Raw genomic sequence first — 14,605 nt, forward strand, 5'->3', positions numbered from 1 at the left:
GGCGGTTTTTGGGGTCGGCGGGGCCCCCGCGGGGCGGGGCGGGGCCCCCCCGGGGCCCGATAAGGGCCGGGACACGCGATCCGCCCCTCCCGGCCAGAATAAAGCGCTGATCTCATGCCCTGCGCGGCTCCACCGCTTTGGGGTCGGCGCCGGCTTTTGGGATCGGCTTTGGGATCGGCGCCGGCCTTTAGGATCCGCTTTGGGATCAACCCCGCAGCTTTGGGATCGGCTTTGGGATCGGCCCCGCGATTTAGGATCGGGCCCGGGATCAGCCCCGGCGTTTGGGATCGGCCCCAGGTACGGCCCCGCGGTGTCCCCGCGGGGGTGCCGGGGGTGTCACCCTCCCCTCCCGCGACACAAATTTTGGGGTGCGGGTTGGGGGCTCCCGGAGCCGCTTCCCGAAGGAATTCCCAAGCTCCGAGGGGGGCGGGGCGCGGCAGGTGCGTCCCCTCCCCCCGGTTTGGGGACATCGCGGAGCGGCGTTTGTGGGGTCGCGACATTTGGGGACTCGGGGCTCGTCCCCTCCTGTCACTCCGGGGGGTGTGGGGGGCTGGAATCTGGGGGGGACGCTGGAATTTGGGGACACGCTGGAACTGGGGAGGGGCGGAGCGGGATGTGCCCCCGCCGGGAGGTGACAGAGCTTGGGGACAACTTCAGGGGACGCTTTTGGGCTGCGCTCGGTGGCCCCAAGCGCTGCTCCCCGCGGTGTCCCCGCAGGGGTGGCACGGAGGGGTCCCCCGGTGTCCCCAGAGCCCGCGGGTGGCACGGAGGGGTCCCCCCGCGTCCCCAGCGCTGTCCCCCGGTGTCCCCAGCGCTGTCCCCCGGTGTCCCCCCGCGTCCCCCGGTGTCCCCAGCGCTGTCCCCCCCGTGTTCCCCCGCGTCCCCAGCGCTGTTCCCCCGTGTCCCCCCGTGTCCCCCCGCGTCCCGCGGTGTCCCCAGCGCTGTCGCCGCTCTCCGCAGCCATGACGCCGTACCGGCAGGAGCTGGAGAAGTACCGCGACATCGACGAGGACAAAATCCTGCGGGAGCTGTCCCCGGAGGAGCTGGCGCAGCTGGACGCGGAGCTGGCCGAGATGGACCCCGAGGTGGGCGCGGGGGCACGGGGGGGTCCCGCTGGTCCCCGGGGCCACGCGGGGGTGACACGGGCGGTGTCCCCAGAACGTCCTGCTGCCCGCGGGGCTGCGACAGCGCGACCAGACCCAGAAGAGCCCCACGGGACCCCTGGACCGGGACGCGCTCCTGCAGCACCTGGAGAGGCAGGCGCTGGAGGCCGAGGAGCGCCAGGACCTCGTGCCCTTCACCGGCGAGAAGAAAGGTCTGGGGACAGCTGGGGACGGTCTGGGGACAGCCATTGAGGGGACGGTCTGGGGACAGCGTGGGGATGGTCTGGGGACATTGAGGGGACCGGGCCCCCAGGGTCGGGTATATTTAGCTCGGCCTTGCCAGCGGCTCGGGTGTCCCAGGCGAGCTGGGCCCCCGCCAGCCCCGGGCACGGCCACCACCGCTGGCAATGTCACCCCCGGGATGGACACTGGCAGTGTCACCCCCCAGCAGTGCCAGCCCTGGGCACGGTGTCCCCCCCTCAGGCCACATCCCCACGAGCCCCATCAGCCCCGTCCCTGGGCAGTGCCACCCTGTCCCTGTGGCCAGTGTCCCCGTGTCCCCAGTGTCCCCAGGCAGCGTGAGCCTCTCCTGGTGCCACCGTGCCCGCTGTGACCCCATCCCCGTGTCCCCAGGAAAGCCGTTTGTCCCCAAGGGCCCGGCGCCGGAGCTGCCGCAGGAGGAGCAGGTGACGCTGGAGCCGGAGCTGGAGGAGGCCCTGGCCAACGCCACCGACGCCGAGATGTGCGACATCGCTGGTGGGAATGGGACCGGGAATGGGATGGGAATGGGATTGGGAATGGGATTGGGAATGGGATTGGGAATGGGATGGGAATGGGATGTGCGACATCGCTGGTGGGTGCCGAGGAACGGGGCTGGGAAGGGGATGGGGATGAGATGGGCGATGTTGCTGGTGGGTGCCCAGGGAAATGGGAATAGGATGAGGATGGGAATGGGATGGGATTGGGATGGGATTTCCACGGGATGGAGTTGGAACAATGGGAACGAGGCCAGACTCTGTGCAGGTCGGGATCCCCGCAGGGCCGGGATCGGCACCAGGAAGGGCCTCGGCCGAGGGTAACGCTGGCCTGGGGACACCCCTGTGTCACACAACGTCCCACAGCGTCACACGAGGACGGGACACCGAGCACGAGGCCAGCGTGGCACACCCGTCCCATGTCACTGTCACACACCCCAGTGTCACTGGCACACACCCCAGTGTCACACACATCCCTGGCACACCTGTCCTGTGTCACTGTCACACACCCGAGTGTCCACTGTCACACACCCCAGTGTCACACACATCCCTGGCACACACCCCAGTGTAACACACATTGTCCCCCAGTGTCACACTCGGTCCCCCCTCACCCTCTGTGTCCCCTCAGTTAAAGCAGCTCCGACCCCACCTTCGGCTCTCAGAGCCACCTCCCCGAGGGGACAGCGGGCTCCTGTGTCCCCTGATGTCCCCCTGATGTCCCCCATGTCCCCGCAGCCATCCTGGGCATGTACACGCTGATGAGCAACAAGCAGTACTACGATGCCATCTGCAGCGGGAACATCTGCAACACCGAGGGCATCCACAGTGAGTGACCCAGGGCCACGGCCGGGGACAGCGCCGGGGGGACGTGGGGACAAACCCCTGGGACAGGGGACGTGGGGACAAACCCCTGGGACAGGGGACGTGGGGACAAACGCCCGGGACAGGGGACGTGGGGACAAACCCCTGGGACAGGGGACGTGGGACAAACGCCCGGGACAGGGGACGTGGGGACAAACCCCTGGGACAGGGGACGTGGGGACAAACCCCCGGGACAGGGGACGTGGGACAAACGCCCGGGACAGGGGATGTGGGGACAAACCCCCAGGACAGGGGACGTGGGGACAAACGCCCGGGACAGGGGACGTGGGGACAAACCCCCAGGACAGGGGACGTGGGACAAACGCCCGGGACAGGGGACGTGGGGACAAACACCCGGGACAGGGGACGTGGGGACAAACCCCTGGGACAGGGGACGTGGGACAAATGCCCGGGACAGGGGATGTGGGGACAAACGCCCGGGACAGGGGACGTGGGGACAAACCCCTGGGACAGGGGACGTGGGACAAACGCCCGGGACAGGGGACGTGGGGACAAACCCCTGGGACAGGGGACGTGGGGACAAACCCCTGGGACAGGGGACGTGGGACAAACGCCCGGGACAGGGGATGTGGGGACAAACCCCCAGGACAGGGGACGTGGGGACAAACGCCCGGGACAGGGGACGTGGGGACAAACCCCTGGGACAGGGGACGTGGGACAAACCCCCAGGACAGGGGACGTGGGGACAAACCCCTGGGACAGGGGATGTGGGGACAAACCCCCGGGACAGGGGACGTGGGGACAAACCCCTGGGACAGGGGATGTGGGGACAAACCCCCGGGACAGGGGACGTGGGGACCAACAGCTCCCCGGGGCGGTTGGGGCAGGATTTGGGGACCCCGAGCGCTGTCCCCGTGGTGTCACCCGCGGTGTCTCTGTGTCCCTGAGCACCATCCCCACGTGTCACCCGCGCTGTCCCCATGTCCCAGGCGTGGTGCAGCCGGACCGGTACCGGCCGGTGCCGGACGAGCCCCCGAACCCCACGGACGTGGCCGAGACGCTGCAGCGGCTGCAGGACAATGACCCCGCGCTGCTGGACGTCAACCTCAACAACATCAAGGTGACACCGCGCTGCCACTGTCCCCAGGGGGGCCCCAGGGTGAGGGGTCCCACCCGGGGTGTCCCCAACGTCCCCTTTCCCCAGGACATCCCAATCCCCACGCTCGAGGCCATCTGCGAGGCCATCAAGACCAACACCCACGTGCGCAGCCTCAGCCTGGTGGCCACGCGCAGCAACGACCTCGTGGCCAACGTGAGTCCCCAAATGTCCCCAGGTGTCCCCTCAGGGGGTGGGGACGGTCCCTGCCCTGTGTCCCCCGTGTCCCCAGCCAGTTTGGGGACAGTCCCCACCCCCGATGTGACCCTTGGGTGCCACTCCGGTGTCCCCGCGGTGTCCCCCAGGCGGTGGCGGCGATGCTGGAGCAGAACCAGAGCCTGCAGAGCCTCAACCTCGAGTCCAACTTCATCACCAGCGCGGGGATGCTGCGGGTCCTGGCGGCCATCAGCCACTGCCGGACACTGACCGAGCTCCGCGTGGACAACCAGGTGACAGCAGGGACAGCAGGACAGTGGGGACAGAGGGACAGTGGGGACAGCGGGGCTGTGACAGTGACCTCGGTGTCCCCAACCCCACAGAGCCAGCGCCTCGGGGACTCGGTGGAGATGGCCATGGCGGCCATGCTGGAGCAGTGCCCGGCCGTGCTGCGCTTCGGTTACACCTTCACCCTGCAGGGCCCCCGGGCGCGCGCGGGCCGCCGCCCTCACCCGCAACAACGAGCTCCGTGAGTGTCCCCGCTGTCACCAAATGTCACCAAATGTCACCTCGGGTCACCTGGGGTCACCTCAGAGCTGAGCCCACCTCGGAACGAGCTCCAGGAGTGTCCCCGAGGGTCCCCAGGGGTCACCTCAGGGGGTCTGGGGCAGTGAAACCCAGATCTGAGCCCCCTCCTGTTGTGAAGCGCTCCTGAGGGTCCCCAGGTGTCCCCTCCAGGCGGGAATTTGGGGTCCCACCCCTGACTCCCTCTTTTCTCTCCCCCCAGGTCGCCAACAGAAGAAATCCTGAAATTCCCCCTGGCCCCGGCCCGAGCTCAGGAGCCGCTGGGAATAAAGCTGGGAAAACGCTGGGAAAACGCGGATTTGGGGTCCCTCTGTGGTTTGGGATTTTGGGACGGGCCGGGTCCCCCTGGATCTGTGGGAGACCCCAAATCCCCTGATTCAGGGGCTCCTGAGGCGTCTGTAGGAAAATCCCGTAAATTCAGGGGGGGATCCCACAGGGAGCCCCCCGGGGATGGGGGAACAGGGCCAGGAGGGGCCAGGAGGGGCCAGGAGGGGTCAGGAGGGGACAGGAGGGGCCAGGAGGGGACAGGAGGGGACAGGAGGGGCCAGGAGGGGACAGGAGGGAACAGGAGGGGACAGGAAGGGACAGGAGGGGCCAGGAGGGGCCAGGAGGGGACAGGAGGGGACAGGAGGGGCCAGGAGGGGTCAGGAGGGGACAGGAGGGGCCAGGAGGGGACAGGAGGGGCCAGGAGGGGACAGGAGGGGACAGGAGGGGCCAGGAAGGGCCAGGAGGGGCCAGGAGGGGTCAGGAGGGGACAGGAGGGGCCAGGAGGGGCCAGGAGGGGACAGGAGGGGACAGGAGGGGCCAGGAGGGGCCAGGAGGAGACAGGAGGGAACAGGAGGGGTCAGGAGGGGACAGGAAGGGCCAGGAGGGGCCAGGAGGGGTCAGGAGGGGACAGGAGGGGCCAGGAGGGGACAGGAGGGGACAGGAAGGGCCAGGAAGGGCCAGGAGGGGCCAGGAGGGGCCAGGAGGGGACAGGAGGGGCCAGGAGGGGCCAGGAGGGGCCAGGAGGGGACAGGAGGGGCCAGGAGGGGCCAGGAGGAGACAGGAGGGAACAGGAGGGGTCAGGAGGGGACAGGAGGGGACAGGAGGGGCCAGGAGGGGTCAGGAGGGGTCAGGAGGGGACAGGAGGGGACAGGAGGGGCCAGGAGGGGTCAGGAGGGGACAGGAGGGGCCAGGAAGGGCCAGGAGGGGCCAGGAGGGGACAGGAAGGGCCAGGAGGGGCCAGGCCCAGCCCCAACCCCCCCAGGCCAAGCGGGAAAACCCCGGAACCCCCAAATCTCGGACGATTCCCAACGCTCCGACACCTCCGTGTCGTCTCCAGGCCTGTATTCCCGGGGCTCTGGGGCAGTTTGGGGCCATTTGGGGCCATTTGGGGCCGCCGGGGGGGTCAGGCCGGCGGCAGCGGCGGCGGCTCCTCCTCATCGGAGTCGAACTCGGCGTTCCCGTCCTTCACCCAATTCCCGGCGGAATCCTGGAGCCAGCCCCGGCTGGGAGCGGAGGGAGCGTCAGGGACAGGGGACTGGGGGGGTTCATGGGGATTTTGGGATTTTTTGGGATACTTTTGGGACTTTTTGGGGATATTTTTGGGATATTTCTGGGGATTTTTTGGGACATTTCAGGGGGAATTTTTGGGGGATGTTTTGGGGGATTTTGGGAGATTTTTTTTCCTGTTCTTCAGGATTTTTTGGGGGGACTTCCTGGGTTTTTTTGGGAGATTTTTCTCGGATTTTCTTTTTCATTTTTTGGGATTTTTGAAGATCTTTTGGGAGGATTTTTGGGGGATTTCTTGGGGGATTTTTCTGACTTCTGGGGATATTTTTTGGGATCTTTTTGGTGGGATTTTTCCCGGGATTTCCAGAGCCCAACCCACCTGCGCAGGTGCAGGTGGTGCCGCAGGATCCGGAGCCGCTCCGGGCTCAGCCCCTCGGAAAATCGGGAATTTCCTTTCCTTCCCGCCTTGGGAACGCCTGGGGGAGGGAGGAGAGGGCTGTGGGAACTCCGAGAATGGGGAATTCCCGGGAAAACTCCCTGGAATGGGGCGGGGCTGTCTCACCCTCTCTGTGTGTGGGGCCGGAGCCTTCGGGGTTCCCGGGATTCCGGGGTGCCTCCGGCGCTGTCTGGGAATTGTTTGGGATCATCCCGGAGGTCCCGGCCCGGGAGCTGCTGCCCTTGGTCCTGGGAGGGGGAAGGGAGTGGGGATGAATCCCATCAAATTCCCTTTCCTGGGAATTCTACGGTTTCCCTCCTCCTCCTCCTCATCCCACCAGTCCCTTCCCAGGAATTCCAGACCTTTCCCTGACCCTTCCAGTCCCTTTCCCAGGAATCCCGTCGCTCTTCCCAGCTTTTCAGCTTCCCAGGGAATCCTGGAGCTTTTCCCAGCTTTCCCTGGTGTCCTGCACCCTACCAGTCCCTTTCCTAGAAATCCCAGAGCTTTTCCCAGCTTTTCCCAGTGTTCCTGGGCCCCTTTCCCAGGAATCCCATGGCTTTTCCCAGCTTTTCCCAGGGTTCCTGGGTCCCTTTCCCATCTTTTTCCCGTTTTTCCCGGTGTCCCTGACCCCGCTCTCCGGCAGCAGCTGTTGTAGGGAGCCGATTTCAGGAGCGCGCTCCGGGCGATCCGACGGGTCCGGGCCAGCAGCGGGGCCTGGGGACAGGGACAGGCACGGCTCAGGCCACGCCCACGGGGGGACACCCAGAGGGACACACCCAGGGGGACACACCCACGGGACACACCCACGGGGGACACACCCACGGGACACACCCACAGGGACACACCCACGGGACACACCTACGGGACACACCCACAGGGACACACCCACGGGACACACCCACGGGGACACACCCAGGGACACACCCACGGGGGGACACACCCACAGGACACATCCACAGGGACACACCCACGGGACACACCCACGGGGGACACCCACAGGGACACACCCACAGGGACACACCCACGGGGACACACCCATGGGGACACCCACGGGGACACCCACGGGGACACACCCACAGGACACACCCACAGGACACACCCACGGGGACACACCCACAGGACACACCCAGAGGGACACACCCACGGGGGGACACACCCACGGGACACACCCACGGGGGACACCCACAGGGACACACCCACAGGGCACACCCACGGGGACACACCCACGGGGGGACACACCCACGGGGACACACCCACGGGGGACACACCCAGGGGACACACCCACGGGGGACACCCACAGGGACACACCCACGGGGGGACACACCCACGGGGACACACCCACGGGGGACACACCCACGGGGACACCCACAGGACACACCCACGGGGACACACCCACAGGGGGACACACCCACAGGACACACCCACAGGGACACACCCAGGGGACACACCCACGGGGGACACCCACAGGGACACACCCACAGGGGGACACACCCACGGGACACACCCACGGGACACACCCACGGGGACACACCCACGGGGGACACACCCACGGGGGGACACACCCACAGGACACATCCACAGGGACACACCCACAGGGACACACCCACGGGGGACACACCCACAGTGACACCCACGGGGACACCCACAGGGACACACCCACGGGGGGACACACCCACAGGACACACCCACGGGACACACCCACAGGGACACCCACAGGGACACACCCAGGGACACACCCACGGGGACACACCCACGGGGACACACCCACGGGACACACCCATGGGGGACACCCACAGGGGGACACACCCATGGGGGACACCCACAGGGACACACCCACAGGACACACCCACGGGGACACACCCACGGGACACACCCACAGGGACACACCCATGGGGGACACACCCACAGGACACACCCACGGGGGGACACACCCACGGGGACACACCCACGGGGACACACCCACGGGGACACACCCACGGGGACACACCCACAGGACACACCCACGGGGGGACACACCCACGGGACACACCCACGGGGGACACCCACAGGGACACACCCACGGGACACACCCACAGGGACACACCCATGGGGGACACACCCACGGGACACACCCACGGGGACACACCTACGGGGGACACCCACGGGGACACCCATGGGGACACACCCAGGGACACACCCACAGGACACACCCACAGGGACACACCCACGGGGACACACCCACGGGACACACCCACGGGGACACACCCACGGGACACACCCATGGGCCACACCCACGGGGCCACACCCACGGGGACACACCCGGGGACACACCCACAGGACACACCCACAGGACACACCCACAGGGACACACCCACGGGGACACACCCACAGGACACACCCACGTGGACACACCCATGGGCCACACCCACCTGCAGAGCCGGGGCCACGCCCGAGGCCTCCTGGGGTCCCTGCGGGGTCACCTGGGGCGAGCGGTGCCGGCCGTAGGAGCGCTGCAGGCCTGGGACAGGGAGGGGACACGGGGACGTGGGGACGGGGACAGGGAGGGCACACAGGGGACAACAGGACAGGGGGATGTGGGGGACAAGGACAGGGAGGGGACAGGGAACAGGGGATGTAGGGACGGGGAAGGGGACACGGGGACAGGGATGTGGGGACAGGGATGTGGGGACAGGGAAGTGGGGACAGGGATGTGGGGACAGGGATGTGGGGACAGTGAAGTGGGGACAGGGGACAAGGGGACAGGGATGTGGGGACGGGGAACAGGGAGGGGACAGGGAACAGCAGATGTAGGGACAGGGATGTGGAGACAGGGATGTGGGGACAGGGAAGGGACACAGGGGACATGGGGACAGGGGATGTGGGGACAGGGACACGGGGACAGGGATGTGGGGACAGGGATGTGGGGACACAGGAGACATGGGGACAGGGATGTGGGGACAGGGAAGGGGACACGGGGCCCCCCCACCCCTTACTCACTGTCCAGGTGCTTCCTGCCCGCTCTGTGCAGCACCAGCGTCTCCAGAGTGTCACACACGGGCCGGTGGGGACACACCGAGCACGCCAGCCTGGCGGGGACAGCGAGGGGACACCCTGGGGACACCGCCAGGAGCCCCCAGACTCGGGCCAGGGCAGGGGGACCATGTCAGGACCCCTCAAAGCGGTGTCCAGAGACGAGGGGACACCGTGGGGACACCCCGGGGACACCCTGGGGACACCCCGGGGACACCCCGAGGACACTCTGGGGACACCCCGAGGACACTGTGGGGACACCCCGGGGACACCCTGGGGACACCCCGAGGACACCGTGGGGACACCCTGGGGACACCGTGGGGACACCCTGGGGACACCGCCAGGAGCCCCCAGACTCGGGCCAGGGCAGGGGGACCATGTCAGGACCCCCCAAAGCGGTGTCCAGAGATGGGGGGACACCGTGGGGACACCCTGGGGACACCTTGGGGACACCCCGGGGACACCCCGAGGACACTGTGGGGACACCCGGGGACACCTTGGGGACACCTTGGGGACACCGTGGGGACACCCGGGGACAGAGGGACCCTCACCTGCCGTCGCGCAGCAGCAGCGCCTCGTCCTCGGGGGATGGCGCTGGCCAGCAGCTCGGCCACGCGGCGTTTCTGGGGGGCAGCGGGGTCACCTGAGGGGCCACCCCCGCCCTGTCCCCACTGCGTCCCCCGCTGTGGCCCCGGACTGTCCCCCCGCAGCTCGGGGACCCTCGGAGCCCGGCGGGACGAACTGGACTCGGGGAAGGACCGAGGGGACCTCGAGGGGGCTGAGGGGACAAAGGGAGGCCCCGGGAAGGGTTGGGGGTCCCCGGGGGTTCAGGGAAGGGCTCAGGGGACCCGGGGAAGGACGGAGGGGGCCTCAAGGGGACTGAGGGGACACGGAGGGGACCCAAGGAAGTGTTGGGGGTCCCGGGGGGGGGTTCAGGGAATGGTTGGGGGGACCCGGGGAGACCCAAGGAAGGGCTCAGGGGACCCGAGAGGTTCAGGCCGCGCCCAGGGGGTGAAGCCGGCGGTGGCGCGGGAAGGCCGGGACCGGGGTTGGGGGTGCCGGGGGTCCTCGAGAGGTGTCCGGGGAGGGGTCCCGGGGAGTCCCGGCCCCACCTGCAGCGCCCCGAGCGGCCCCGGGTCGGTCTCGTCGCGCTTGAAGGACATGGCGGCTCCCGCCAGGCCGCGGTCACCATGGCAACTGCGCCGCCGCTTCCGGGTTGCGCTTCCCAGCGGGCAGTGCGCGGGGAAACCGACCAATCAGCGAGCGCTCGGCGCGACCCCGCGGCATGATGGGAGCTGTAGTTTGGATGGGGGATCCGCCGTGAAGATGGCGGCGGAGTTAGCCCGTCCAGGACTACAGCTCCCAGAAGGCGCCGCGAGGCCGCGCCGGTTCGGCGGGGCCCGGAGCCGAGCGCGCCCCGTGAGCGGCGGGGCCGGGCGGGACCCCCGGGCGGGACCCCCTTGCCGGGACCCCCGTGCCGGACCCCCGGGCCGGGAACCCCGGGCGGGCCATGGCGGGGAGCGGCGGAGCGGGGGCGGCCCCGCGGGAGCACCGCCTGCAGCCCGGGGACACCCTGCCGGGGCTGGCGCTGCGCTACGGGGTGACGGTGAGCGGCCCCGGGGCACCGGGGGGAGGGAAGGCCCTGGGGATCCCCAGGGGTCATCCCGGGGCCCTCCTGTCCCGGTTCGCTTCCCTCGCCCGGCCCGGTCCGCATCGCGTCCTGTCCCTGTCCCCTTCCCGTCCCTGTCATCGGTCCCCGTCCCACCTCATCCAATCCCTGTCCCCATCCCCGTCCCTGTTCTCGTCCTGTCTCCATCTCATCCAATCTTTATCCTTGTCCCTATCCCTGACCCCGTCCCATCCCATCCCTGTTCCTGTTCCTGTCCCCATCCCATCCCATGGGTCCCATCCCATCCCATCCCAACCCATCCCATCCCATCCCTGTTCCTGTCCCTATCCCATCCCATGGGTCCCATCCCATCCCATGGGTCCCATCCCATCCCATCCCATCCCATCCCATCCCATCCCATCCCATCCCATCCCTGTTCCTGTCCCCATCCCATCCCATGGGTCCCATCCCATCCCATCCCAACCCATCCCATCCCATCCCTGTTCCTGTCCCTATCTCATCCCATGGGTCCCATCCCATCCCATCCCATGGGTCCCACCCCATCCCATCCCATCCCATCCCTGTTCCTGTTCCTGTCCCTATCCCCATCCCATCCCATGGATCCCATCCCATCCCATGGATCCCATCCCATCCCTGTCCCCACCCTGTCCCCATCCCATTCCCATCCCATTCCATCCCATCCCATCCCATGGATCCCACCCCATCCCATGGATCCCATCCCATCCTACGGATCCCATCCCATCCCACGGATCCCATCCCACGGATCCCATCCCATCCCATCCCATTCCCGTCCCCATCCCATGGATCCCACCCCATTCCATGGATCCCATCCCATCCCATCCCTGTCCCCATCCCACGGATCCCACGGATCCCATCCCGCTCCCGCCCCGCAGATGGAGCAGATCCAGCGCGCCAACCGCCTCTACGCCTCGGACACCATCTTCCTGAAGCCCACCCTGCTCATCCCGGCCCCGGCGCGGCCCCAGGGGCCCTTCCCGAGGGATCGGGACCGGGATCGGGACCGGGACGTTCCCGGGGACGCCCCTGGGGACAGCCCGGAGCCCCCCAGCCCCTCCCGCCACGACCTCTCGGCCTCGGATTTCCTGCAGCGCTTGGACGCCGAGATCGGCCGCTCCAAGGAGGCGGCGGCGCAGCGGCTGCGGGGCCACGACAGCGGGTGGGAACTGGGGCAAACTGGGAGGGAACTGGGACAAACCGGGCTGGAAACTGGGAGAAATTCTGGGGGGGAAATTGGGGCAAAATTTGGGGGAAAATGGGGGTGAAATTGGGGCTTCGCGGCCGCTCCGAGGAGGCGGCGGCGGCGCAGCGGCTGCGGGGCCACGACAGCGGGTGGGAACTGGGGGGGAACTGGGAGGGGAATTGAGGAGAAATGGGGGGAAAATTGGGGGGGGGAAATGGGGAGAAATTGGAGCAAAATCGAGGGGAAAATTGGAGTTAAATTGGGGCAAAACTGGGGTGGAATTGGGGGGAAAATCGGGATAAAAATTGGGGAAAAAAATGGGGCAGAATTGGGGGGAAGTTTGGGAAAAATTGGGGGGAAGTTTGGGAAAACTTGGGGGGGGGAAATGGGACAAAACTGGGGTGAAATTGGGGTTCCTCGGGCCGGGGGTGGTGGCGGGGCCACCCTCGGTGTCAGCGCCGTGTCCCCGCAGCCCCGGCCCGGCCGGGGGGGGGCCGCAGCCCCTCGTCCCCGCGGGGGGCCCGGCTCGGACCCCGGCCCCTGACCAGGACCCCGCGGGCGGCCGCGCTCAGGGACGCCGAGGACGAGATCTTCACCTTGTGACAGCGGGGACAGCGGGGACAGAGGGACACCCAGGACAGCGGGAACAGGACATTGGGGACACCCAGGACACCGGGAATGGGACATTGGGAACACCCTGGACACCCAGGACATCAGGAATGGGACACTGGGGAGACCCAGGACACCGGGAATGGGACATTGGGAACACCCAGGACACCAGGAATGGGACACTGGGGACACCAAGGACGAGATCATCACCTCATGACAGCGGGGACAGTGGGGACAGAGGGACACCCAGGACACCCAGGACAGCGGGAATGGGACACTGGGGACACCCAGGACAGCGGGAATGGGACATTGGGGACACCAAGGACGAGATCTTCACCTTGTGACAGCGGGGACAGTGGGGACAGAGGGACACCCAGGACAGCGGGAGCCGGACACTGGGGACACCCAGGACACCAGGAACGGGACATTGGGGACACCCAGGACAGCGAGAACGGGACACTGGGGACACCCAGGACACCGGGAATGGGACATTGGGGACACCCAGGACACCCAGGACACCAGGAATGGGACACTGGGGACACCAAGGACGAGATCATCACCTCATGACAGTGGGGACAGAGGGACACCCAGGACACCCAGGACATCGGGAATGGGACACTGGGGACACCAAGGACACTGGGAATGGGACACCCAGGACACCCAGGGCACCCAGGACACCAGGAACGGGACACTGGGGACACCCAGGACACCAAGGACACTGGGAATGGGACACCCAGGACACCCAGGGCACCCAGGACACCAGGAACGGGACACTGGGGACACCCAGGACACCAAGGACACTGGGAATGGGACACCCAGGACACCCAGGGCACCCAGGACACCAGGAACGGGACACCCAGGACACCAGGAACGGGACACTGGGGACACCCAGGACACCGGGAATGGGACACCCAGGACACCCAGGACACCGGGAACGGGACACCCAGGACACCAGGAACGGGACACTGGGGACACCCAGGACACCGGGAATGGGACACCCAGGACACCAGGAACGGGACACTGGGGACACCCAGGACACCGGGAATGGGACACCCAGGACACCCAGGACACCCAGGACACCGGGAATGGGACACCCAGGACACCCAGGACACCGGGAACGGGACACCCAGGACACCAGGAACGGGACACTGGGGACACCCAGGACACCGGGAATGGGACACCCAGGACACCCAGGACACCAGGAATGGGACACTGGGGACACCCAGGACATCGGGAATGGGATATTGGGGACACCCAGGACACTGGGAATGGGATACTGGGGACACCCAGGACGAGATCTTCACCTCGTGACATCGAGGACACCGAGGACGCCACTCCAGGACCTCCAGAACCCCCTCCCCAAACCCCAAATCCAGGACTTTGGACCCCTCCCAAACTTGCCATAAATCCCCCCCCCCCCCCCCCCCACCATGGAGAAAACTCCTAAATCCCATAAAAAGCCCCAAATCCCATTTAAAAAAACCCCAAATCCCATTTAAAAAAAACCCCAAATCCCATTTAAAAAAAACCCAAATGCCATTTAAAAAAAACCCCAAATCCCATAAAAAACAACTCCCAAATTAAAACCCCCCCAAATCCCACAAAAAAGCCCCAAATCCCACCAAAAAAACCCCAAATCCCATAAAAAC

The 14,605-nt window shown here is 67.0% G+C and overlaps 3 protein-coding genes across 52 annotated transcripts; 2 read left to right on the forward strand and 1 right to left on the reverse strand.

Moving 5' to 3' along the window:
* Positions 1-217: 217 nt before the first annotated feature.
* Positions 218-4,861, forward strand: TMOD4 (tropomodulin 4). The gene is given in 11 exon segments (XM_048288763.1): positions 218-297; positions 961-1,085; positions 1,159-1,315; positions 1,737-1,859; positions 2,594-2,683; positions 3,670-3,800; positions 3,885-3,992; positions 4,142-4,285; positions 4,376-4,489; positions 4,491-4,521; positions 4,780-4,861. Coding segments are annotated over 10 exon segments (1,044 nt in total). The 5' UTR covers positions 218-297; positions 961-962; the 3' UTR covers positions 4,803-4,861.
* Positions 4,862-5,889: 1,028 nt separating this feature from the next.
* On the reverse strand, positions 5,890-10,694 carry SCNM1 (sodium channel modifier 1). The gene is given in 9 exon segments (XM_048288764.1): positions 5,890-6,067; positions 6,451-6,547; positions 6,634-6,755; positions 7,136-7,221; positions 8,916-9,004; positions 9,484-9,572; positions 10,068-10,102; positions 10,104-10,139; positions 10,629-10,694. Coding segments are annotated over 9 exon segments (705 nt in total). The 5' UTR covers positions 10,680-10,694; the 3' UTR covers positions 5,890-5,967.
* Positions 10,695-10,987: 293 nt separating this feature from the next.
* Positions 10,988-14,429, forward strand: LYSMD1 (LysM domain containing 1). Of its 50 annotated transcripts, XM_048288726.1 has the most exons (9): positions 10,988-11,122; positions 12,040-12,323; positions 12,820-13,014; positions 13,047-13,142; positions 13,197-13,264; positions 13,415-13,446; positions 13,834-13,856; positions 13,912-13,998; positions 14,095-14,429. In XM_048288726.1, the coding sequence occupies exons 1-9, from the start codon at positions 11,027-11,029 to the stop codon at positions 14,360-14,362; spliced, it is 1,149 nt and encodes a 382-aa protein (XP_048144683.1). In that variant the 5' UTR covers positions 10,988-11,026; the 3' UTR covers positions 14,363-14,429. The 50 variants fall into 50 exon arrangements, 46 of the variants coding, with proteins under 46 accessions (XP_048144683.1, XP_048144691.1, XP_048144686.1 ...); XM_048288734.1 differs by having other exon boundaries at positions 12,820-13,079; positions 13,207-13,264; positions 13,415-13,461; positions 13,817-13,856; XM_048288729.1 differs by lacking the exon at positions 13,047-13,142 and having other exon boundaries at positions 12,820-13,037; positions 13,383-13,461; positions 13,849-13,856.
* The last annotated feature ends 176 nt before the right edge of the window (positions 14,430-14,605 follow it).

This window comes from Corvus hawaiiensis, chromosome 29 (assembly GCF_020740725.1).
Source record: "Corvus hawaiiensis isolate bCorHaw1 chromosome 29, bCorHaw1.pri.cur, whole genome shotgun sequence".
Classification (NCBI taxonomy): Eukaryota; Metazoa; Chordata; class Aves; order Passeriformes; family Corvidae; genus Corvus; species Corvus hawaiiensis.